Source organism: Dicentrarchus labrax, unplaced genomic scaffold (assembly GCF_905237075.1).
Source record: "Dicentrarchus labrax unplaced genomic scaffold, dlabrax2021, whole genome shotgun sequence".
Taxonomy (NCBI): Eukaryota; Metazoa; Chordata; class Actinopteri; family Moronidae; genus Dicentrarchus; species Dicentrarchus labrax.
The window spans coordinates 4,084,688-4,110,387 of NW_026136715.1; the positions used below are offsets into that span (position 1 = coordinate 4,084,688).

General features: G+C 41.7%; 1 protein-coding gene across 2 annotated transcripts in view; it reads left to right on the forward strand.

Moving 5' to 3' along the window:
* lama5 (laminin, alpha 5) overlaps nucleotides 1–25,700 on the forward strand; it is a 93,895-nt gene that overhangs the window by 64,259 nt on the left and 3,936 nt on the right. For both annotated transcript variants that reach the window (XM_051424293.1, XM_051424294.1), the window contains exons 24-73: nucleotides 255–397; nucleotides 708–811; nucleotides 1,527–1,680; nucleotides 1,786–1,949; nucleotides 2,840–2,948; nucleotides 3,511–3,608; nucleotides 3,699–3,909; nucleotides 4,667–4,793; nucleotides 4,902–5,041; nucleotides 5,384–5,499; nucleotides 5,704–5,915; nucleotides 6,095–6,296; nucleotides 7,792–7,936; nucleotides 8,058–8,198; nucleotides 8,954–9,115; nucleotides 11,173–11,280; nucleotides 11,472–11,555; nucleotides 12,056–12,286; nucleotides 12,635–12,748; nucleotides 12,880–13,010; nucleotides 13,153–13,233; nucleotides 13,841–14,055; nucleotides 14,310–14,410; nucleotides 14,523–14,706; nucleotides 15,178–15,318; nucleotides 15,453–15,604; nucleotides 15,720–15,830; nucleotides 16,157–16,268; nucleotides 16,605–16,778; nucleotides 17,169–17,365; nucleotides 17,454–17,570; nucleotides 18,166–18,320; nucleotides 18,522–18,651; nucleotides 18,825–18,927; nucleotides 19,066–19,179; nucleotides 19,331–19,513; nucleotides 20,024–20,166; nucleotides 20,288–20,467; nucleotides 20,631–20,770; nucleotides 20,896–21,055; nucleotides 21,811–21,944; nucleotides 22,134–22,299; nucleotides 22,650–22,787; nucleotides 23,002–23,153; nucleotides 23,528–23,660; nucleotides 24,041–24,184; nucleotides 24,393–24,523; nucleotides 24,614–24,775; nucleotides 25,159–25,291; nucleotides 25,385–25,539. In XM_051424293.1, coding sequence (XP_051280253.1) covers nucleotides 255–397; nucleotides 708–811; nucleotides 1,527–1,680; nucleotides 1,786–1,949; nucleotides 2,840–2,948; nucleotides 3,511–3,608; nucleotides 3,699–3,909; nucleotides 4,667–4,793; nucleotides 4,902–5,041; nucleotides 5,384–5,499; nucleotides 5,704–5,915; nucleotides 6,095–6,296; nucleotides 7,792–7,936; nucleotides 8,058–8,198; nucleotides 8,954–9,115; nucleotides 11,173–11,280; nucleotides 11,472–11,555; nucleotides 12,056–12,286; nucleotides 12,635–12,748; nucleotides 12,880–13,010; nucleotides 13,153–13,233; nucleotides 13,841–14,055; nucleotides 14,310–14,410; nucleotides 14,523–14,706; nucleotides 15,178–15,318; nucleotides 15,453–15,604; nucleotides 15,720–15,830; nucleotides 16,157–16,268; nucleotides 16,605–16,778; nucleotides 17,169–17,365; nucleotides 17,454–17,570; nucleotides 18,166–18,320; nucleotides 18,522–18,651; nucleotides 18,825–18,927; nucleotides 19,066–19,179; nucleotides 19,331–19,513; nucleotides 20,024–20,166; nucleotides 20,288–20,467; nucleotides 20,631–20,770; nucleotides 20,896–21,055; nucleotides 21,811–21,944; nucleotides 22,134–22,299; nucleotides 22,650–22,787; nucleotides 23,002–23,153; nucleotides 23,528–23,660; nucleotides 24,041–24,184; nucleotides 24,393–24,523; nucleotides 24,614–24,775; nucleotides 25,159–25,291; nucleotides 25,385–25,539 — 7,237 coding nt within the window. The remainder of the gene's footprint in view (nucleotides 1–254; nucleotides 398–707; nucleotides 812–1,526; nucleotides 1,681–1,785; nucleotides 1,950–2,839; nucleotides 2,949–3,510; nucleotides 3,609–3,698; nucleotides 3,910–4,666; nucleotides 4,794–4,901; nucleotides 5,042–5,383; nucleotides 5,500–5,703; nucleotides 5,916–6,094; nucleotides 6,297–7,791; nucleotides 7,937–8,057; nucleotides 8,199–8,953; nucleotides 9,116–11,172; nucleotides 11,281–11,471; nucleotides 11,556–12,055; nucleotides 12,287–12,634; nucleotides 12,749–12,879; nucleotides 13,011–13,152; nucleotides 13,234–13,840; nucleotides 14,056–14,309; nucleotides 14,411–14,522; nucleotides 14,707–15,177; nucleotides 15,319–15,452; nucleotides 15,605–15,719; nucleotides 15,831–16,156; nucleotides 16,269–16,604; nucleotides 16,779–17,168; nucleotides 17,366–17,453; nucleotides 17,571–18,165; nucleotides 18,321–18,521; nucleotides 18,652–18,824; nucleotides 18,928–19,065; nucleotides 19,180–19,330; nucleotides 19,514–20,023; nucleotides 20,167–20,287; nucleotides 20,468–20,630; nucleotides 20,771–20,895; nucleotides 21,056–21,810; nucleotides 21,945–22,133; nucleotides 22,300–22,649; nucleotides 22,788–23,001; nucleotides 23,154–23,527; nucleotides 23,661–24,040; nucleotides 24,185–24,392; nucleotides 24,524–24,613; nucleotides 24,776–25,158; nucleotides 25,292–25,384; nucleotides 25,540–25,700) is intronic.

A 25,700-nucleotide genomic window follows, 5' to 3' on the forward strand; every position in this document is an offset into this window, starting at 1 on the left:
AGACAGATCCTTCGGCTCTAGGTGGGTGGTCGTCTGTCTTGACCAGTTGGGATGAGAGAGAGAGAGAGACAGACAGACAGACAGACAGACAGACAGACAGACAGGTTATTTTATGTTATGTTTATTAAAATTATGTTGCCCAATTAATTTTTTTCCTCAAATACATCCACAATAATCATGTCATTCTCTCTTTTTTTAATTAATATCTAACACCATACATTTCTGGTGTGTGTGTGTGTGTGTTTGTTTTCTAGGTTCAGAACAGTCCAAGCAGATTGTCTTTGCTCCCAGTGTGGAGCCGACTTTCGTCAACGTTCCCCAGAATAACTTTGTGGAGCCATTTGTCCTGAACCCGGGAACCTGGACTGTGGTTATAGAGGCTGAGGGAATCCTGCTGGTGAGATACACACACACACAATACATACACATATGTATATATATATATATATATATATATATATATATATATATTTATACATATATACAAACACTTTAGCCTCTAACAGGTGACCCAAAGCCAGTGTTAGCACAGAAAGCCGAGGGAGAAATGCATTGTGTGCTTTGTGGCCTTTGTTATCCACTAAAAACTCCCATAAACATGCCAGCCTGACAAAGTGAGTTTATGTTTTCATTGTGAAGTTTACACTGCTTGTATTTATTCTTCACATACCTAATAACACTGTATTCGTGCTCTGTTTTGCCTTCAGGATTACCTGGTTCTGCTGCCCAGCGCCTACTACGAAGCTCCCATCCTGCAGATCAGAGTTACTGAACCCTGCACCTACAGCCCTAGGCCTGAAGACAGCTATAAGTACATATGCACAATTTTAAAATTTAAAATTAAATTAAATTTAACTTTGAAGGAATAGTTTGACATTTTGGAAATGTGCTCCCTTGCTGAGAGTTAAGAAAGATGATCGATACCATTCTCACTTCTGTATATAAACAGCAACAACTTAGCACAAATAGTGGAATCAATGGGAAACTGCTGGCCTGGCTCTCAAATGTAAAAACGAATGTAAAAGCGAGTTAAGGTTTTTTTTTTTGGGGGGGGAGTTATGTGTGGGACAATTTTTTTGGACGAGCACATAGATTTTCCCGCTGGTGGCCTGGAAACCTCATGATGAAGACGAGACTATGACCACCCACGACGTATTCCAGCACATAACCCCCTTTAAAAGCAACACATTTTTACACTTCAGTTTTTGTATGTATTAAACTAACATATCTCATACGTTAGAGAGCTTTAGAGGAGCTGGTAGTGCAGATATTATTTCCTTTGGACAGAGCCAGGCTAACCAGCTGCTGGCTTTATTATCTTCTGCCGTACAAACATGAGAGTGGCATCTATCTTCCTACTGTTCCTTTCTAATTCAAAAGTAAATAATAATTCTGATGGATGTCCTGCCTGAAAACCTCAACCTCACTCTAACAATCTAACTATTCTATTCTTGTGAGGACATTAAGTCTTTCTGTCCATGTGAGGACACAATGAACACAATGTTGCTCTCTCTTTGTCTTTCTAGCTGTCTGCTGTACAGGTATCTCTCTCTGGACTCCTTCCCCTCCATCTCCGGGAACGATGCCAGCTGCGCCAACGACAACCACCTGCCACGCCCCTGCCCAACTGAGAGGGTCACCCCGCGCCACCCCGACATGGCCGTCTGCAGTGGCTACGATGTAAGAGAGGGGAGAGGGAAAGAAAATGTTTGTGCAGCAGTGTGTGTGTGTATTGGTGTTTGAGCGGGAGAAACAGAAAGACTGTTTTTTCCATTTCTGTTGCAGATTACCGTTGAGCTGCGAGAGCGTCTGCCGTCTGCAGGTGATTACGCTGTGGTCGTAGAATATTCCAGCGAAGAAGAATTGCCACAAACTCTTTCTGTTGCTGTAAACATGCCGGGAGCACGAACACACCAGCACCGCCTCACCCTGCTGCACTGCAAATACAGGTACCAAGAAGATCTGTCCTGAGTTACTCTTCACTCACTTACTTTCTTACTCTTCCAAAAGTTACAATGATTATTGATTATTTACATTTCTCTTGAATAAATGCAGAGAGCAGGAGAGGACAGTCATACTGTCTGTAGTGGTCACATTTTCCACCCTACTTTTTGAAATGAATAAATTCAAGCCACTAGGACCACCCCTCTGCCCTATTGGAAAAACGCATATTTCGACACCTCTGACCAATAATACTTCCCCCAGTATTGATGGTAGACCTGCAGGTTTTTTGCCCTGAATCTGTTCTGATTCGGGTAGCTCAGATGGCAGATCGGGTTTTGGTTGTTGCTGCCTCTCTTTCCGTTTCCTTCTGTTGGCTTCAAAAGTTGCTGTTCCTTCTCGGATGATGGTCTGCCAATGTTTTCCTTGGTATTGGTTTCCACAGGGGAACAGCACAACAGTAGACAAACTAACAGCTGAGAAAAGGCATTTATAGTTGATAAGTTACTAAAAGAAAACAACTAATAATAAAGGTTTTGTGACATCCCACTTTGACATTTAAAAGATCAACCGCCTCAGTGAACACACTTTTTACAAGCATTAGACATGAGAGGATATGATGCAAAATAACTGCTGAAACCCATAGACCAAACAATTGGAGATCAAGTGTATAGATGTGATGATGAGCAGTAGACAGGAGGATGAGAGTGTGTGCTGTCCTTTGCACGGATGAGGATGTAAAACAGGATACTGTGTTTAGTCTGACCGCGGCAAACTGTTTGTGTGTTTTTACTGTAACATGTGGACTCAGCTGGTTCACAGTTTACTGCTACCATCTGTTCTTTATTAAGTACGTCAACAGCTCTTAATCACCGCGTGTCTGTGTGTGTTTGCGTAGCTTCCTGTGTCGGGCCGTGGCCATCGACGAGCAGAACAGAGTGGCCGTCTTCTCTCTCCCCGCTAACACCGAGATCCAGCTCATCGCCGACCGCGCCAGCTTCTTCCTGGTGAGATACAGCACCCACGTCCTGTGACTGACGCAGAGCGCGGTGGTCACATGATGAGCACGTTGGAGATACTGTGTAAACATGGACAGATTCTGTGTCCTTAGATGGTATAGAGCGTAAAATTGATTTATGATTCATTTGTCATAAAACATAATATGAATTATATATATATGAAAAGAGCAAAATGTTGGTTTTATTTATATATTACCAAAAGTTATTTATTTTTGGATTAGAGTAGTTTTCTCTCCCTTTATTTCCTAAATTTGAGTTTCTTTTCTTACTCCATGAACTACCTCAATGTCAACCTATGTTAACATACTGTTGAAACACTCAAACAAATGCTACAAATACGTGTGCTGTCTCTCAATAACACAGACTAAAGTGGTAATAAATAGTTTTCTTGAGAAATGTAACAACAGCAGCAAGAGCATTGTCTGGATTGATCAATCATCTAAACATTTAGCTGATGAAATGTGGAAAACACTGAGAAGTGCCCAAATTATCCCTTAAATTGTACATTTTGAATTAAACAAGTACATGTGTGTTTCTTCATTGTCTGCAGCACAAAGTGTACCTGGTGCCCAAAGACCAGTTCACCATGGAGTACATTGAACCCAAAGTCCACTGCATCAGCATTCATGGACAGTTCTCACCTGACAGGTAAAGTAACACATGATAACTCTACATACCTTAAAAGCTCCTTTATGAATATTCCCAGCTCAACCATCTTCCTTCTCTCTCCTGCCGCAGTTCCTCCTGCGTCTCCTCGCGCTTCCAGACCCCGTCGGACTCGCTGGTCCTGAAGGAGGGCCAGAGCTCCTCCATGCAGGAGCCCATCCTGGCCTCCCCAGCAGCGGCTCCTCCTCTGCACCACCAGAGTGACGTGGCGGCCTGGACCGGAGGGGACAGACCTCCCCACGGAGCAGACAACAGCGACCACGTTAGGCTGGATTCACTGCAGGTACAGATGCTGATGGAGTGGACACTTAATTGAACTTCTGAATCTCTTGTAAGAGCTTGTTCACAGTAGTTTGTAGTAGTCACATCTGAGTTATTTGTTTGATTTTACTGCCTTTGTTTGGTAGGTTCAGTCAGTCAAAAGTAAATATTTTAATATATTTTAGACTATTATTTCTGTTTTAATGCAATTTTATTCTCCTACTTTACTACACTTTAAACTGGAAGTACTCTATAGAGGCTACTAATTATCATTTCATAGATTACGATGCTTTGTTGTGAGATTGAACTATCCAACAGAATATAAAGTATATTAAGTTCAAATGAGGTTCACTTGGACTAGATGCAATAAGAAAGCTGAAAGTACAACTCATCATCTTCCTCTGAAATTATTATCGTGCAGATGAAATCTAAACCAACTGTAGTAAATGACCCTAGCTTACAAAGGTTTATGGGTATAAGGAAGCAGATGTCTGATAACCAGCAGGTGCGGGACTTTGTACAGTTTGAACTGATACAGATATTCACAAATTTCCTGAGGTGTTCCTATCTTGTATGGACACCACAAGAGGAATAAGACAAGTCCACACTGAGCTTCAGTTACAGGAATAAGGAACATATTTGTTTTAACTCTCTAAAACCTCAAAAACTTTATAGGACAACACACAAACACAGTAATTTAAAAACAGATTATAGATATTTCTGACCCACCCTCTCTCTGTTTTTTTTACATCTCATCCTCTACCATTCCCTTCACCCAGAATGCAGCGGTGTACTCGACCCGTGTCCACGCCCTGGGTCGTTACGTCTTCATCCTCCACTATCACCAGCCTCTCCATCCGACCTATCCTGTGCAGGTCTACATCAACGGTGGACGAATCTGGCAGGGTAAGACACCATTCTGAGTTACAGGACGACACTGTGCACTTTGTAAAGTAAATACAGAACAACACAACTATCAATAACCCAGTTTTTATTTGTTTTGTTGTGCATCAGGTCACGCCAACGCCTCTTTCTGCCCCCACGCTTACGGCTGCCGTAACGTCCTGATCTCTGAGAATCAGATCATTCTGGATGTGACAGACCATGAGGTATTCCTCACAGTTCAGATACCTGCCGGGAAGACACTGTGGCTGGTAAGTTTCACCGCCCTGCTTTGATTTCTCTCCTTTTATTTTCCAGAATTAGGCTCTTCTATCTTCTACTAATAGTTGACTTTCTCTCTAGGCTCAGCTTCTGATTATTTCCACAATAAAAGCACCACATCTTGTGAACTCTCACAATGACACTTATATTTTTCTGGTACTGCTGCTTCAGTCAAGTTTTGCTTCTACATATCATACATTTACATTCTGATGTATAATATTCTTTTTGAAGCTTTCATGTTCTTCTGTCTTTTCTTCAAAAAACCTTCTTCCTCTCTCCATACCTTGACCTTCCCTCCATCCTCCTCACTTGTGTCTCTTGTGTCTCTACAGGATTATGTGCTGGTTGTACCTGAGTCGAGCTACAGCTCCAGCTACCTGAATGAGGAACCTCTGGATAAATCATACGACTTCATCAGCAACTGTGGCCAAAACAGCTTCTACATCAAGTCAGTCTCTTAGCAGTTTTAAGTGTTTCTGCAATTGGCGTGACAGAGGCATTTGTAGTGTTACAGATATTTTAGATTAGTAATGTTGCCACTTTTATTTTCTTATAGACTGTTTTCATTTACTTATTGTCAAAAATGCCACATCAGTGTGCTTCTACAGCATGTAAATGAATGCCTCTTCCTCTCTCCTCTTCCTCTCTCCAGTCCCTCCACCACCACTCCGTTCTGCATCAGCTCGGCGGTGTCTCTGTCCGCTTTCTTCAACAACGGGGCGTTGCCCTGCGCCTGCCACGAGGTTGGGGCCGAGAGCGACACCTGTGAGACGTACGGCGGTCAGTGCCACTGTAGGCCGCACGTGATTGGCCGAGACTGCTCCATGTGCGCTACGGGCTACTGGGGATTCCCCAACTGCAGACGTGAGTGTCTCATTGGCTGGCTGAATGTCACATAATATGATATGAAATGATATTTCAAGGAGAATTGAAGTGAAGTTTTCCCCTCCTCTCGTCTGTCTCTGAACAGAGGACTGTAATTCTCCATCGATGGATTTTGGCTGTTCTGTAACTAACTGTATTCCTTCTCGTCTCACCTGCAGCTTGTAACTGTGGTACGAGGTTATGTGAGCCGGTGACCGGTGACTGTATCTGCCCTCCCAGGACTCTGCAACCAGAGTGCACCCAGTGTGAGCCCCAGACATTCGGCTGCCACCCAGTGGTGGGGTGTGAGATCTGCAACTGCTCTCGGCCTGGCATTGTCTCCCCCGATGTTAACTGTGATACGCTCAGCGGACAGTGCAGGTACGAGACGAGAAAGTAATGATTGATTGATTGATTAGTGCCTCAGGAACTATTTCTAGGTTAGTATCCGAGCCAGATACTGCTGCAGTCAGAAGCAGAAGTAACTTCAGTTTCTTCTCATTTCATATCAGTTAATGGGGATTTTCTTCAGAAGCCACGAATCATGTGCTGTTCACCACACTGCCATCACCACGTGATGGAAAACCAGATTTCTGTTTCAGCAAGTTCAACTCTCAAATGTCAGGCCTCCGTTTAAAAATGCCTAAAAAGGCAGTTATTTCTCACCCATTTTGTCTCTTGACATGATCTTGGCTCTGACTCTCTCACTGGGTTGTGTGTTTGGCCAGCTGTACTTGCCAACTCTTGTCTGTGTTCTGTGGAAGCTGCAGGTTTTAAAACTAAGACTCAGTCAGCCGTGGTTCACCCTCGAGAAATGCCAACAACACAGCAGCCATCCGTCCACCTCTGTTATTCCTCCTACAGTCTTAATAGGTTCGAGCTTTCTGGAGGCTGCCAGTTGGTATCTTTTATGTTGACAACTTCAATGACAGTTCACATTTATCATTAATCACCCAACATTATTTCTTGTGGTTCAGACAAGGATCAATAGTTAATAACTGTAACAGGTCTCTTCTTCACTTAGACTTCAGCATGAACTCTTCATACACCTCACTGGATGAACGCAGCGCTCAGTGGGCTGTTCTACGTTAACCCTGAGAGAAACTGACAAACTTTAAACGCTGAAATTTAAAGGACTGGTTACATTTTCTGAATACACTCTAAATGGCTTCAAGAAGTTGCTGTTCAGTAAAAGTTGGTCCACGCAATAAATATTCACTATGTATCTTTAGATAACATAGACTGATGTGGTAACTGCATTGGTGGACGTACGTACATCTTTAACCTTTCCCTTCCATACCATTAAATTTATGGAGTGTGCTTTTATGTGTAAGTGTAAGCCGATTTTTCCATCTTCTGTCACTGCTTCCTACCTTGCTCTCCGAGTCTGTCTTTCTTTTTTTGCCTCACTGGAAGCATCAGGGCATACAAGATATCTTAAATCACTATCATCACTATCATTCCCCCCTTACACACACACACACACACACACACACACACACCCACACACACACACACACACACACACACACACACACACACACACACACACACACACAGAGGAATGTCTCAGCTTTGTCCGGACAAGACGAGGATGTAAAGCTGAAAGTATTTCTCTGCCTAAAGGCTCTCATCACTTAAGATCCCAGCACCTGGCATTGACACACAAACTCACAGTTGCATGTACCGTGCAATCAGCTGCCGGTGTTTCCATTTAACAACTCAGAAACATTTATGATCAATCAGTCATTTGTGATGGGTAATTGGGAACAATAAACATTTCATCTCCTGCAATATTGAAATAGATTTTAGCAAATTAAGGTTAAGGTTTGTAGCTTCATTTAGAGATAGATACATTTATATTTTTTTTTTTCAGGTGTAAGAACAACATTGTCGGCCGTCGGTGTGACCGCTGCGCTCCTGGTTTCTATGGTTACCCCAACTGCAGGCCATGTGACTGCAACGAGGCAGGAACTGAGGAGGAAGTGTGTGACTCCTACACCGGACAGTGTCTCTGCAAGGTGGGGCAGCACACACACACACACACACACACACACACACACACACACACACACACACACATCCTCCTGAACCCTGCACTCCTCTGTATGTTCTGACCTGCTGTGTGTTCTCCACCTGCAGGAGAACGTCCAGGGTTCTCGATGCGATCAGTGCAGAGTTGGTACGTTCCACTTGGACCCGACCAACCCGAAGGGCTGCACTAGCTGCTTCTGTTTCGGAGCCACCGACCGCTGTCGCAGCTCTGACAAAAGACGCACAGAGGTACTCAGATTGTGATCTTTTCACCTTTCTCTGTGTCTGTTTGCAAGATGTCTTTAAAATCAAACTTTCATTAAACTTAGTCCACAGATTAATTTAAAATATAATAAAATAAAAACCAAATTTGGGAATTCCGCTGTGAAATGGTAAAACATTTTTTTAGGATTCAGTAAACAGAGAAAGAGGCTTTATTTGAAATCCTGAAGGGGACATCTGTACAAATTAAAGATGAATCATGTCTTATAACAAGTTCCAGCCTCGTAATTCAACCACGTAGTTCCACTAAGGTTCTGCTTGTTCTTGATACTTAACACTGCAACTAACAATCATTAGTATGCAGATTATTTTCTTGATTTAAAATGGCAAATGTCAGTTTCCCAGAGCCCAAGGTGACGTCTTTAAGTCAGTCCAAAACCCCTAAAATATATAATTTACACCGATATAAAACATTGCAATGCTGGAACAAGCAAATGTTCATCGTTTTGGTTTAAAAACAATTAATGAAACAATTATTGATTATAAAAATAGTTTCCGATTGTAAATACCTTAATATTTATTATTCTGATATTTGAACAGTATCATTGCTGTCATGAATGTTTCCACTCAGAATTAATACATTTTATATTCTCTAGTATTGTTCCTGTCAAGATATTACTGAAACCAAGTTAGATTATTTAAATAGATGACAGTTACATCTTTGAGCTCATGTCCTACCTCTGATCTCTTCTTCTCATCTCTTTTTTTTTCCTCTCCTGTAGATTATGAACATGGAGGGCTGGGTGTTGCTCGGAGCAGACAGACAGGAAGTACCTGTCGTAGTGTATCCTGGTCAGGACCTTGTAGAGGCCGATCTCAGCGATGTGCCAGACGTCTACCAGGACCTCCACTGGCACGCACCGAAGACTTACCTGGGAGACAAGGTAAAAGAGGACAGACAACCTGTGAGAGTGGTGGGAAAGACTTAATAGATTCTGGGCTTTAATTTAATTTAAAATACATTATTAGTTTTTAGTATTAATAGTTAATATCAACTGCCAGTAAAAATATACAAATAGCATTTTTGGTGCAAAAAAAACAAACAGTAACACACAAGAGATAAGATGAGGAGACGCAATGTGAAGTATAGAGAAGACAAGTGAAGATATATCGAAATATCCCTCTTATTATAACCAAAGTTAGTCCTAAACCAAGCTTTTCTAATGAAAATGTCACACTAGGCAACCTTTTAGTACTGACACACAACTTTAACTGATACCATACATTTGAGTTTTTTCCGCATCATGGAGGATTTCTATGCTTCAGAGACCAATGATTGACAGTTTTTAAAAGATACTGTGACTACAGTAAACGGATGAGATATCAACAACCTCAGTGATGTAAGAAGTTCGACGTGACCAGGCAAACTGGAATCTTTTGTTAAAGTAGATGTCTAAAACTACTGGAGGTGTGAAGGTGTTTTTTGGGGGGGATTTTATGATCTGATATCATTCTCCTGTTGAGGGTTGAACATGTATTTCATAACACTTCAATGAGAAACAATGAAGGGAAAAAAGTTGGAAACCAACTGCTAGAGGTGTGGAAAGTTGAAATTCAACCCCAAACTAAATATAACTGCATTTCATCACAAAGCTAATCTTCAGTTTTTCAACAGTTCAGTTTTTTTAGGCATTTCTAGAATCCCCAAGGAGATTTCTCTTCATCTGAGTAACAGTTATCCGTAGGGCTGGTTATGTTTTGACATTTTTTGCCTATACAATACCCGAGTTTCAGTACTGTCATCACAGCATATAACATGTCAATTAGTGAGCTTTAGAAGTGCTGATGGGTGGATTTTGTTACCTTTAGACAGAGCCAGGCTGTTTCCCCATTTCCAGTCTCTAAGCTAAGATAAACTCCTGGCTCCAGGAAACAGTTTAACATTCAAATACGAGAGACAAATCTTCTCATTTAACTCTTGGCAAAATAAATAAGAATCTCTCAAAAACTTTCATTGTCAACTTGCCCTGTGAACATCAAAAATCTATTTATTGATGAATACATATTGATCAGTAACAGAAAAGTACTAAGATTCAATACACAGCCCGAGTTGCCCAAATTGAGACTTTATTTCCAAATCCAGACAAAGTAAGCAACATATATCCTTACCTGTTCTGTACAACACAATGAAAATATAAGTTTATTATGGTGGAACCTACTCAGTATTAATATAGACAAATGTCCCTAATAAGTGGCTTTTAAACCAGGGCTGCCTCTTGTTGTGCACTGGCATTTTTAATTCTCCTGTTTGTTCTGTCTTATTCTATTTTACCTTATGTTCATGCTCTATTTAATGTTACCCTTTTTAAAATCCTATTCATGTGTGTCTTACATGTTTCCTTGTGTTTCTTTTATATCTTATCTATATAAAGGCCTTTGAACTGCCTTGTTGTTGAAAGGTGCTATACAAATGAACTTTAAAAACGTAAAGATAATCATACAGCACACAAACGCGTCTAAGTTACACAGAAAAACAGACAGACGTAACCCTCATCATAATCCGGAGGCTTAGGTAAGATGTTTGGATACAGATCAGTGTTTCGTCTACATGTTTGAATCCACAGCTTTAATGTGTGATTCAACCAGCATCAGTCTGCAGGATGATGGTATGATTTAAATCCTAGACTGAGTCCTGTTACGCTCCAAAAACCAGCTTCAAATGTCAGCTTTGCCAAAACCTGCATGATTACGACATAAATAAAAGGCAATTTATCTTCCACATACCTTGGATCTGTTAGACTGTACAGACTGAATATAATCCATTGTTGTCTAGTTTAAGACGCAATAGCCTGAGATTAAAGCTCTGTGTCTGTCTCTCTCGGTCTTAATACTTTATTTCAGTCTTTACTTTATGCTTCACTGCTGTTCATCCCTTTTTGTTGTTTTTATATTCGTTCTTTCATCTTAATATCCTAAAACTGCCATATCCCCATTTCCCCAGGTCTCATCCTATGGAGGTTATCTGAGGTATCGTCTCCACACTCAGACTATGCGCGGCGATGTGCTGTCTCTGCCTGCAGAAGCCTCCAGGCCTGACATCATTCTCAAGGTACAAAACACACATAAATATCAATGTAACCTGGTTTCACGTACAAACATATACACATGCAGACAGACATGCGTGTACGCACAAAGAGAGTATTATTTTTAAAAATCCTTTCGCCTGCCAAAACCTTGTCTCATATGATACGACACACACACGCATGTCCCACAATATTTCCTCTGTTTGTCCTCCTGCAGGGTAACCAGATGACCCTGGTGTTCATGGAGAGAGAGTACTCCTCACCTGAAGAGCCTCACCTGGGAATAGTTCACATGATCGAGGTAAATCCTCCCTCACGGCCCGTCAAGAGTTGTTTAAGTTACACAGGCCAGGAGATCTATGTGAGAAGCAGATTTTAACGGCACAACCGGCAGCAACAAGTCAGATTTGGTCTTTCTCCAAATTACTGTTGTCATTATTTTCAGCATTGATCTCCCGAGGGAATCGGATTCAGAATGTGAGATGGAAACGTCTGAAGTTAATAGTTGGAAAGTTTTTGCAGTTTTGTGACCTCAGGTTGTTTAATCGTACACATATATAATAATACAGTACTTAACCCCCTTGTTTTATTGTCAGTCTTTAATACTTTTGAATAACTACTGAATATTTAGTGTGCTTGTTTATTTATTTACTTCCATATTGTGTTGTATTTGCAATTTCTGGGGCAACAGGTGTCGACTTACTATGTTTCTTTTGTTTTTATGTCTAAGTATGTCCATATATCTCCATGAGGGGTCATTGTGGAAACTCTTTCTCATCTCTCTCCCTCCTCTCCTCGCAGGGAAGCTTCCTTCACGCTCAGACTGGTAACTCTGTGTCTCGGGAGGAGCTGATGATGGTTCTGGTCGGTCTGGAGTCTCTGCAGATCCGAGCTCTGCACTCCCAGTCGGCCCACTCCGTGTCACTCCGCGGTGCCGTGCTGGAGGGCGCCAAGAACCTGCCCGCCGGTCGCCATGCCAACAACGTGGAGATCTGCATGTGTCCCGCCAACTACCTGGGAGACTCGTGTCAGGTGAGGGAACACCACCAGGCTGTTTAGTTTTTCAGTATTTGTTATTAAATGATGGCAAACGAGATTCTGCTGTTATTTTATTTGTTGGAGCTCAAGTGATTTTTGCTTGATTGTAGTGCAATTAAGATAAAAATAGAATATTTTAAGGGGTTAAGTAATTTGAAGACACTTTGCGCTCTAGGAAATTATGATGTAACTATTTTTTTTTTACTCTTTTCTGGTATTTTATAGATGAAAAGACCAATCTTTTAATCCAGAAAGTAATTAACAGATTAATCATCAGTCATTCATGTAAATAATCCTCTCAATCCTCAAAAACATGTTTTGATGTTTCTCTCCTCTCTTTAGAAATGTGCTCCAGGTTACTACAGAGACACTGTCGGCCTGTTTCTGGGGAAATGTGTTCCCTGTAACTGTAACGGACACTCTGACCAGTGTCTGGATGGATCTGGAATCTGTGTGGTGAGAAATCTTAGTGAATGTGTCTTTCTCTACAAACACAAACCTTTCTGTCCCTCTTGATATTGTTCCCCTCTGTCATCGTTTAAAAAATAAGTCATTGTCTGCCATTTTTTTTCCTGTCTGACCATCAGGACTGCCAGCATAACACAGCTGGTGACCACTGTGAGAAGTGCCAGGGTGGTTTCCTCGGCAACAACAGTCTTGACGGACAGGCAGTGTCATGCTCCAGTTGTCCCTGCCCACTGAGGGTCCCCTCCAACAAGTCAGTACATTTCACTCTCTTTTTTTCTGTCTTCCTCTTATTACTTTTCTCTAGATCCCTCCGTCTTTTGACACCATCTTCTTTCACTCCCCTGACTTCTCACTGAGCCATATGTTTTAATAATGTCTTCTTGTCTCTGTAGTTTTGCAGAGGGTTGTGTGGAGAAAAGCGACAGGATGCAGTGTCTGTGTATGCCGGGTTACGCTGGACCACACTGTGAAAGGTAAACAACCTGCTCTACACAGAGTGAGCTTGTTGTTAACAATACTGCTTATTATCTTATTATATCTTGATTTATGATTCTAATATACTACAATGGTTACCTTAAGGATTATTTTCTTTTAATCATAATTTGGGGGTTGTCTAAGTATGAACCCTCTTCGCAGTGGTAATGGCAGCTTTTAGCCACTTCCCATGTTTGGTGCTCACGTAAGCTTGGATTGATTGCTATCAATGTCCCCAGACTGTTGCTGATCTTCTCTGCGATCTAACGCCAGAAAATGTGCAATGAGGGCCAAATATAAAAACATATTCACTACATCGCCTAAACTGGAGTTGCATATCTTAAAAATGTTATACTGAATCAGTTTTGATCTACTTACTGGATTCTTGATTGAAAACAACACTGATTCATTTTATCAGTTTGGCTCATCATGTCATTAAAATCTTCAAATAAAGATAGTTTACGGATTTAGACTTATTTCTCCTAAATATATATGAGTTAATTTCACATCAAAATTGTTTAACGTACCTTAACCGAGATAAAGGAAAACCTACATAAACACCTGCTGTGTTGCTGCCGTGTCATTAAATATGGGCCTCTAACACAGGTGCGCCCCTGGTTACTACGGCAACCCCATGGTGCTCGGCAGTAGGTGCCAGCTGTGCCACTGCCACGGCAACACGGACCCCAACATGCTGTTCACCGACTGCCACCCGCTGACCGGCGAGTGTCTCAGCTGCATGCACGACACGGCCGGGCCCCACTGTGACATCTGCGCTCCTGGTTACTACGGCGACGCCATCACCGCCAAAAACTGCACCAGTGAGTCCGGCTTCGACCCAAGTTCATTCCATGCATTTATGTTTTCGTTTGATTCAAATCTTTTTAGTAAAAGCTTTGATTGAATAAAGAAGAATAAAACAAACAAATTAATTTAATCCATGCGCTTTCCCATTGATTCCTAAAAAAAAAAATCCAATTCAGTAAACAGATAACAGTGTGATGGATGGAAGGAAGTTTTTTAAAGAAGTATCTCTAAATCAAAAGTCTGTGTTTTCTGTTTTCTTTTAACACAGAATGCAACTGTTCTCCATGTGGCACCGAGTCATGTGACCCTCACACTGGACAGTGTCGCTGCAAAGCAGGAGTCACCGGACCGCGCTGTGAACGCTGTCTGGTAACAATTTTGCAGAAATGTTGCAGTTAGCAAACCACAATCTGTCCCCGGTCTTCTTTACTGGGAGTAACTTTTCACCTCACGCCTCTCCCTGAATCTGTTGTTTTCTCAGGATGGCTCATTTGGCTTCGACTCGTGCTCCGGCTGTCGTCAGTGCGACTGTGACGCCTCTGCAGCTCTCGTCCAGCCATGTGACCCTGGGAGCGGTCAGTGCAGCTGTCAGCCCGGAGTCAACGGACCGAACTGCAGACAGTGCGCTCCTGGATACTGGGACTACGGACCCAATGGGTGCAGGAGTGAGTGAATGCGTGACATACTATACATCCTTTAAGTATGCCTTTATTATGTTCTGATGCATTTTGTGTTACTGTTAAAAGATTATCTATTCATTTAATTTTATAAGCACTTACTACACCGTTTTTTGCCGCCTAAACAAGAGACCACATGTTCCAGATTCCAGCTGCAGCTAATACAATAGTTAACGCAGTCCATATTCAAAGACAAACCAAGGGCTGCTGCTAGAATCAGGACTTGAACACAGACAGCTTGACAGAAAAAAACAACAATCACGGATTAGACTTTCAAATGTGGCAGTAACATTAGAAACAGTGGCATTAGCAGCAACAGTAGTCATGTTAATAGTAGCTGTAGCCTGCAGTACCAGTAATATAAGATTTTTATATAGTATCCATATATTTGCAGTGATATCCAACCATGGCTTTCATTGTTGTTTCTAATAAAATCAACCTACTTCTGTTGAACTCCAGAGTGCAACTGTCGAGGAGGCCGCTGTGACCCCCGCACAGGAGAGTGCCGCTGTCCCAACGGGATGACAGGAAAACAGTGCGACATCTGCTCACAGAAATACAGTGTACCTATAGACCACGATCACAGCATGCACTGTGAACGTAAGTGAAACACACACACACACACACTCCCATGTGGCTGCAGCTGAGTGGAAATACCAAAATACCAGTACATTTTCAACGAGAACAGTTTCCTAAACATGTCATGACATAAGTGTGTCTATTTGGCCTTGCAGCATGTGACAGCTGTGTCATCGTCCTGTTGGAGGATCTTGACAAAATGAACGACGATTTCCGCTCAGTAGCCGGTCAGCTGAGCAGTCTCAACGCCAGCTCGATGGCCTGGGCTCAGCTGAACAACCTCAACAAGACTGTGGAGGACGTCGCTGTGAGTGCACACACACACACACTATGTGGCTGAAACAATGGCTGTAAGACTGCTGTACTGTTAGTAAGATATTGGAGGCCGTTTTTAAAATAAACTCATTTTCCCATGATTCTAGCGTGCCATAGAGAACTACAACAGTACGCTGGATGACAGCAGGAGTCGTGCCGACATGCTTGAAGCTGAGCTCGTGAATATCAATGATGACATTAATGAACTGCAGGACAAGGTGAGGTCACTGATGAATATAACCTTTTTACTGTGTTTTGGGAGCTCTGCTGTCAATACTGTGACATAGTGATAATTACATTGTTTTGATAATTGTTGGGGTATTCATGTTGCTCACATCCTTTGACACATTTCAATAGATACATTTATTTCTACCTTTCCTGTACTTCACTGACCTGACTGTAAAAGAGCTAAAGCTTCTGTTTTCAATGGTTTATAAATAATGAGAAACACTTTCCAGTTTTCACTCCATCTTCTATCAGACCGTCTTCTTAACCAACACAAAATAAAAGTGTAAAAGAGTGGTGTGTGTTTTGGCTTTTTCAGGCGACAACGTTTACTGACAGGGTTGGTGACCTGCGGCAAAGTACCGCTGACACGCACCAGAGGGCGGAAGACTTGTTGTCCTTCATCAACAACATCACCATGGATTTAAACGGTAGGACAGAGGACAGCGAGTCCACTTTGTAGAACAGAAACGCACTTTCCATCAGCATAGAAATCTCAACAGTATATTTTGGTGTGTAGCTTTGAGGTAAATCATATTCACAAAATGAGTTAAACATTTAGAGGTTGAAAGTAAGTTTTCTCTCTACATCGCCAATAAAAAGAACACAAGTTATTAAACAGTTTTAGTAAGTGCAGTGTCATTTCAGAGGAAGGAACTGTCTAAACCTCTATCATTTATATAATGTCAATCTATTGAAAAGAGCACTGTTTTTCTTTCTGTATATGTTACTGTCTTGCTGATTGTGATGCTTCCTTTGTCCTATAGAAATCATGCTGATGGCAAACCGCTCCTCGCTGAATGACACGGACGGTGAGCAGGACGACGATGACAGGGAGAGCAAGCTGAGGGAGGTGCACGCCATGCTGAGGGAGATGAGGTACAGGAGCTGCGTGGGACAGAAGAAACTGGCTGACAAGGAGAAGACGGAGGCAGAGAAATGTAAGTTTATCCACTCAGACAAACACATACGTCCACAAAACGCTTCAAATCAATTTAGATAAGTTTGCTTTAAAACCAGAGATTGTTTGAAGGTTAATATTCTCTGCAACACGTGTCCTATAAAGATGAAGCATCTTGAGATGAATTTGGACATTTTTTGAGGACTTGAGACTCCATTTCATGGTTTCACTCGTCATTTGTTGTATGTTCATTATTCATACTATCAGACTGTGAATGTTCTGCATAGTGCCGGTGACCCAGAGGAACTAAACTGTAGTGCGAGCTCTAAATCAATCAAGTGAACTTTTCCGCAGCCGTTCAGACAAAAAAAACAAAGCGAACTGTGGGTGTGATCACGTCCTCAATCTCAGCCTCTGTGTCCTCTGCTAGTGTTGGAACGCGTAAACAACCAGTTGGCAGGCCGTCAGGGAGAAAACAATGACCTGGCCAAGGCTATCAGAGACCGTCTGGCCCGATTCCACTCCGAAATGATGGATCTCCGAGACGCCCTTAACGAAGCTGTGAACAACACCGCCAGAGCCACAGAGATCAACAACGGCAACGAGAAAACCCTGGAGGACAACAAGGTGAGCTGGGAGATCAACAAGAACAGTAAGGAAGGATGATCACAAAGAAGTGATCAGAAGGGATAATGACTGTCTCTCTCCCCCACAGAGGAGGGTAGAAGACCTGCTGTCGAAGCAGAAGGAGGTCAACGACATGTTACAGATGGCTGAAGATGATATAACTCAGGTCACTGAAGTGGTGCCCATGCTGCAAGACGCCAGAGAGGTCAGAACAAACAAAAACACCTGCACCACTGCTGCTGCTCAGAGTCTAATAATATACATACATTACTATTATTGAGCTTTAAGTAAAAAAAAAAACAAATATAAGCAGCCACTCAGGTGTCATGACTAACCCAAAGTTTAACCATGTTTGTTTTGTTTCATTTCTTTGCTAATTGTAAAGATATCCCATTATAAGTTTTTAATTTATTAATACAATATATTCTGAATACAATATACGTGTACGTTGTTGTACACTTCATATTTGTCAAGTAAGGATAAAACAGGTTATTATTATGGTTTTTTGTAAGATTAGGTTTTTGATTTGCTTCATTGATTGTGGAAAAAAGAGGCCAGGTTCATCCACATCTTGTTTCATTATGCATATTGTTACTAAAATAGGTTTAAGCAGTTTTCCATCTATTTTAAGGTTACTTTTTGGCATTTTGCCTTTTATTGATGAAGACGAGAAATGCTTGTGTGTGGGATGTTGGAAGGGGAGAACACTTACTTTAATAAAGGTCCTTATCTCGAATCAAGCTGAAGATGTTGCGGCTATCTGGTATGTGTCTCTTTAACACTTCACACATGTTTCTCAGGAGTATGAGCGACTGGCGGCCCAGCTGGACGGCGCCAGAATACCATTGGCAAAGAATGTGCAGAACTTCGCTTCGGTTAACTCCAAAATTCCCCTGGTGGAGGAAGCAGAGAAACACGCTGAGCTGCTGAATACTTTAGCCATGAACCTGTCCAGGTAAGAGACTAGTTAGTGCTACTCTGCTGCAACAGTATATTAAGTATGTATCTACTAGAGGAGGCAGACAAACAAGCTTCAGTGCTAGACACTGAGATGACAGAAATAATTAGGGTTAATCATTTATGGAATTTACTTTATATATTTTAAAAGCACATTACATTACACAACATTACAGTTGTTGTCGGGGTTTGTTTGCAGTTTGGTTGCAGAGACGAAGAAGGAGGGATTTGTGGATGTAACACAATCCTACAACAAGATCATCAACAGCATCAATGAGGCAGAAAAGGCAGCCAAGATGGCCGACAAGGCTGCTAACGACACCGTAGAGGTACAAGACACACACGTTTGTTCTTCCACCAGTGGGATAACACATAAATGCACAAATTAAAACTGGCTTTAAATTATCTATTTGTTTGTGTCTGGTTTGTCATATTGATGTCTGTGTGTGTGTGTGTGTGTGTGTGTGTGTGTGTGTGTGTGTGTGTGTGTGTGTGTGTGTAGAACATAAAGGACCAGGACCTCGGCCATATTGCTAATTCACTAAAGAACCACAGTGTGGAGCTGAAGGACGAAGTTGAACGTCTAAATGATGCACTCATCAACGGTAAACACACATCTTTATCATTATCATCATTTACTTGATTTAGATGGGGGGATGTCCTAAAATCAACTGGAGGCTTGTAGACACTTGTTTCAGTAGCTGAAGTGTTTTTGTTTAGTTTTTTCTTTGTATTCTGCACAGACTTGAATCCGGAGCTGGAAGACGCTCAGAGGCGATTGGACGACGCCAAAACCAAACAGGCTGATGTGATGATGGACCTGAAGACACTTCAAAACAACCTCAACTTCACCTCAAGTGCGCAACACTCAACACACTCAAAATATTATTAAAATGGAAAATTCTGATTCAACAATTATTTGTTTTTTTAGTGCTTACACTACAATCATCACATTCAAGACAACAACAACATATCTTGTGCATTCTTTTTTCTATGATTTTCTGACAGACGTGACTCAGGAGATTGACGACGCAAAGCGAGCGGCCAATCTGGCAAACACCACAGCCACACAAATCAACGATGCCCTGCGTCCCATTAAAGAGCAGCTGGACAAATGGCAGAAGGCCTATGGAGACGCCAACGCCACCAACGATGACATCAACAACGCCCTGATGGAGGCCAACAAGACCGGTAGGAACCAAACAAACATCCCACTGTCCACAGTTTTGTTTATTTTCCTTTTTCGGAGTGGAGCAATGAGAATTTCCGTTCCTCGCTCGCTTTTCATCTGTTCTTATTTAAATATTTAAAAAAAACTGAAACAACTGGTTGAATAATTGATTAGTTTGACTGAAAATAAATGAGACATAAAAAGAAAAAACATTTGCTGGTTCCAACTATTCAAATGTAATTATTTAAAATTGTTCTGTTTTATATCATTTCTAAATTGCATATCTTTTGGATTGTTGATTGGACAAAATTACCAATTTGAAGACATTATCTTTGGCTCTGAGCAATTGTGATAATAATAATAAGAAGAACAAGAACAGGAACAAGAACAAGACGTTTGTTTATACAACACTTTTCAAAACAAAGTTACACAATTATTTAATTAATACAAAAATACAATGGCATGTGTCACAATTTTCTGACCAAAGAAAAATGGACTGTGAGTAATTTAGTCTAACTCTCTCTCTGTAGTGCACTCACTGGGTGAGACTATTCCTATGCTCATGAAGAAGCTGGATAAACTCCAGAATCACTCCGCACAGATGCCAAACATCTCTGAGAACATCAGCCGCATCCGACAGCTCATACAGCAGGCGCGCAACGCTGCCAGCAAGGTACACACACACATACACACACACACACATAAAAACATCTGAAATTGGAAATGAAAACCTCTTTCCTGCAGCAGCTTCAATGTTTTTTGTTGCCATTTCTCGTCCTCTTTCCTCCATCCAGGTGGGCGTCCCGGTTAAGTTTAATGGGGCGTCCGGTGTTCAGGTCCGTACTCCACACAACCTGGCTGACCTGGCTTCCTACACCTCCCTGAAGTTCTACATCACTCTGCCAGAGGCGGCACGAGCCAGGCGACAGGGCGACAGCACCAAACAGTTTGTCTTCTACCTCGGCAACAAGGATGTAAGCATCACCACAGCAACACAGAAACTCATTTTGTGTTTTTATTTTTCATATACAGTATATTAAAATTTTTTAGTATCAACTTATTTTATATTTCGTCTTTAGCAAGGTTATTAACCGTGTGGGTTTTTGTAATTCACGACTATCTGTTTGGTATTTGTAGTCTAGTAAGGAGTTCCTGGGCATGGCGTTGGAGGGGAAGAGACTGCGTTGGTACTTTAACGTTGGAGGAGAAACTGCTGAGGTGCTGATGAGTGAAGATGTCAAGTCTAATGGCAACTTCAACAGCATAGTGCTGGAGAGGTAACACACAATAACATATGTATATGCATACTGACGTGGTTCCAGGCACATTTCTGTGTGTGTGTACCCATGTAGCTTGTCCTTATTCTGTGTGCATATGTATTTGTCTGTGTGGCTGAATGCAGGATCCTCCAGTACGGTCAAATGTCCATGTCTTCAGAAGCCAGTGAGGGGGACCAAAGGGTAACCAAAGCCCATGTGGAGGCTATAGGAGATCAGGGGCTGCTCAACCTCTTGACCGACGACACTGTCTTCTATGTGGGAGGATACCCAAGTACTTTCAAAGTAAGCACATGGAGGGAACCTTATAGGGAACCTAGTCAGGTCGTTATTAAAGTTAGGGATTTTAATTTTAGTCTAATGTATGTTTAATGTATACCTTATATTTTATCTTCTATTTTATTTTTTAATTATATTCATAAGGTTAGGGATTTTAATTTTAGTCTAATGTATGTTTAATGTATGTTTTGTATTTTGTATGCTACTGGATACTTGAATTTAAATAAAGTATCTATCTATCTAGCTATCTATATTGACTTATCTATTTTTTAAATTAATGATTTACTCTATCTGATGTATGAAGTTATGATAATGGCCTATAACAAGCTATCAGAGCCCAAACTGCCAAATTGGTCAAACCATCAGCCAGAAAGCCCAAAAGTAATTATTTTACAATCAGTTAATATAATGGTCCAAACACAAAACAGTAGACAGACAAAGTCAGCCACTAGCTAGAGAAAAATTGGAACATCTAGCAGCAAATTAGCCAGATATTTTCTCAGGAAGTAGTTCTAAAAGGAGTGTATACTGAACTTAATTCATCAGGCTTACACAAGCACAACTCTAATCAGAAATATTTCAAGCAGATAATTCAGTTTGTTTGAGCTTCCATGGTCCATTTTTATCCTGATGTTCTTCTGCTCTGTGGATCAGCTTATACTGACACAACATAAGTTTGGGATTTTCAAGGATATCTGAAAAAAAATTTAAATAGATTATTCAGCTCCTGACTTCTTTATCTTTATTCTCTGTTTTTTCAGCCCCCTGCTCCCCTCGCTCTGCGTAACTTTAAGGGCTGTATTGAGTTGGATACACTCAACGAGGAAGTGCTCAGTCTGTATAACTTTGAAAAGATCTTCCAGCTCAATACCACAGAGGAGAAACCTTGTGGCAGGTCAGTGTCATGTTGTCATTTAATTTATTTATGTGAAATCTGTGTTGGATGGCGCCCCTGGCTTTTCTCTCTCGTCTCAGATTAAATACATAAAACATAAGATAGTAAATAACCTGAAGTCTTTCATGTTTTCTCTCCATATATAATATTTTCTTCCCTTCTGTCTTCATTTATAAAAAAAAAAACCAGGTCCAAGCCAGTACTGACTCAGGCCTGGGTGAATGACGCGGCGTATTTCGACGGCACAGGCTTCTCTGAGATCACCTTTACTGACGAATCAACTCACATTCAGCGCTTCGAACAGGAAGTCAAACTGCTGTCACACAACGGAGTACTGTTCCTGCTGCAAAACGACGTAAAGACTTCACCCATTCATCAGCTTCTAGCTATAACACATAACTCTTCATATTTGTATGGTTTTTCATTTATTACTATTGTATTCTTATTATTACAGCCTGACCAATGAATTGGCCCGCTGATATTAGTATATATATTAGCATAAATATAAGTAAGTAACAAGAACTTAAGTACAGAAATAGCATATTGTGCATATTGTAGTTTAGAAACAGTCCCTCCAGTACATAGTTTGTCCACCAAAGAGCCCTGACAAGATTTCCCTGCAGTTTCTCGCTCAGTGCACATCCTGGTTACAGAAAACAGATTTAATAGATCTTTATCCAAATGTTTATCTTTGTCCTCCAACAGAATCAGTTCATGTGTATGGCGGTGCTTCAGGGCAAACTGAAGGTTTTCTATGATTTCACTGGTGATCTGATGGAGTTCGAACCTAAAGACCTTTCATCTGAAGCTGACCTGAAGATCAGTGACGCTGACCCCAAAGTTGTAAGTCTTCCATGTCTGCCTGTCTGTCTTTCCCAGTTGAAGGAATAGAGGAACAGTTTTTTGTCAAAAATGTAAACTTTTCATTATCCCCAAATAAAAAAATAGCTTTTTTTGGGGGGCGGGGGGGGATTGGTAGTTATCATTTATGCCGAGTACTCAAGTTGTCTGTGTGTTGATGATGCTGATGTGTGGTATGTTATTTTTAACGGTGTAGCTGGAGATTATCATCCTGCGTAAAAACCAGAACCGTGTTGTGGTGAGAAACAACCGCAACGTCCTCTACAACCAACCTTTCGACATGAACATCCCCGAGTTCAGTGGCAGCTACTACCTGGGAGGAGTACGCGAGAAAAATATGCCTGCAAAGTGGGTAGTACACACACACACACACACACACACACACACACACACACAATATTTTAGCCACTCAGCGTCACGGCTCCTCGAATGGCGGTCTTTCAATTGATGAGCCCTCCACTTTGTTTGAGACTGAAATTATTGGATGGATTGCCATGACATTTGGTACAGATATCCTAAGCACCGCCCCTTACTGCTCTGTGCTCCAATTACAGTTGAGCAAGCCTCAGAGCCTCAGTCAACTTTCTCTTTTCCTGTACTCAGATATGCAATGCTAAGCTTGTCTATGTTGAACATAAGATAAAAAGAGAACATATGTAGTCACATCTTAAGTTTGCTAATGTAACTAGCCAACTCATGATTGTGTCTCCGTCTCTTTTCAGGTTGAAGCCTCTGTTTCCTAAGCAGGGCTCTCTGAAGGGCTGTTTCAGGAACGTGAAGGCCCAGAGCTCTCACATCGACCTGAAGAGGATGACGACCTCCGGAGTCAGTTTCGGCTGTGACAGTGACCTGCTGGTAGGAACACTATCCTATCAAACCGAAATTTGGGTCATTCTCTTTGCCGCTGTCAGTTGTCTTATCTTTTGCAGAGCACGTGGTGACAGGCATTTTACTCTCTTTTAACTTTTTTCATCCTCTTTGATTTTACTTTTGCTCTTACAGATAAGCTTTTCATAACAGCCAAATTTTCCAATTAATAAAAACCTCTAAAATTGTAAAAGAGTGGCATTCTTGAAATCCTAAAATTAATATAATCACATAAATCTTCAGAAAGTAAAACAAAATTGTTTTTTTCCTTTTAATTCCACAGTCGTGCTGACACATAGAAATAAAAACATAGAGACACACACTACTACAGTACAGTATGTCCTGACCTGCTGTGTGTGTTCACGCAGGTTGCTCGTGAGGCTCATTTCTCTGGTCAGAGCTACCTGGACTTGAATCTGACCAACATTCCCAGCCTCAGGAACAACTTCTACACCAGCTTCAGCTTCAGGACCGAGCAGAAGGAGGGACTCATGTTCTACCACCATGATCAGGTCGGACCAGCCTCGCAACTCTTCCTGTTTCCTTTATGTGTATTTTATTGTTTCTTTAGACTGAGCAGCTGTCTTTCTCGCTCAATAAGTTTTGAAAGCATTTTCTGGGATGTTTTCCTCGGTCCTGCTTTGGTCGCGTGCACAGTCATCATTTTCTTGCATGTTGTGGCACACACACATCTCTTACCTGTGGCTGTTGTGTGTACAGGAAGGAGTGTGTCAGGTGTTCTTGCATGAGGGCCATGTCGTGGTGAGAGCTGGCAACAGTGAGATCAAAACGCAGAAGACGTACAACGATGACAACAGCCACTACGTCGCTATCTACAACAACATCAACGGGTAGGATGGATAGGTTCTAGAAAACGCTATATAAAGCTCTCAGGTGTATGTTTAAACTGTGTGCTGACTGTCTGTTTGCTCACCCTTCAGGATGCGTCTGTACATGGACGACACGCTGGAGAAAGCGAAGGAGGGCATCCGAATGGACAGCAGGGGCCGTGGTGTGGCGAAAGAGGGCACCTTCCTGGGAGGAATGCCCAACCAAAGCAACACTAATCTCACAGGATGTCTCAGCAATGTTTTTATCAAGAGGTGAGAAGAGGCAGGAACAGGCTTTAACAGTTCAGTCAAAAAGTTTGATGTAATTTAATCATCAATGAGATCTACCGCCACACACACGACACATTCTTTGATTGCAATCAACACAGAAGGTGTATTTTATCAGTGCTGACGTGTGATCTGAATCTGGATAACTTTTCTGGATCAGGAAAAATGCTAAATCTCCATGCTGAAGGGTTATCTAGGAGCTAAGATACCTGCTAATGTATAGGATAAATAATTTAATTATTATTAATTAATAAGAGAGAGAGAGCTTTTAACTCAATGAAGACTAAGACAGGTTTAACTGTAATTAGCTGTGATAAACAATGTGAGAGCTCATGTCTTTAAAATGTATGTCCGTCTCTTGTCTTCAGGAATACGGGTCCTCAGATGGTTTTGAACCTGCTGAAAGTGAAAGAAAACGTCAATGTACCTCTGGACTGTCCCGCCGCCAAAAAACCTCAGCAGATTGTCGCTGCCCAGCCCAAACACAGCAACAAACCCAAGGTACACACACACACAAAGATGTACAAACAGGAACCGCAGATACCATATCTGACCCTGGTAAACAAATAAATGTCCACTGTCTCTCTGTCTCAGGGAAAGCACAAGAAGCCGTCAGGGTCTCGCAGTCGCAACACCAGGGAGTCCTGTCAGGGGGAGCTGTCGAGCCAGGAGGCCGGAGCGACGCACTTCAGCGGCTCCACGCACAGCTACCAGAGATACGACTCTCTGCCCAGCTCGCTCAGCTCAATGTGAGTGCCAACACAAACTGTCACTACTGCAGCATTAGTAACATTCCTGCCTCAGCTGACTTTGTTCAGCGCTAATGAGCAAAGTCAGGATGCTAACATGCTAAACTAAGATTACAAACACGGTTTGACATTACCATTATCTGGTACAGATCATTTACTTT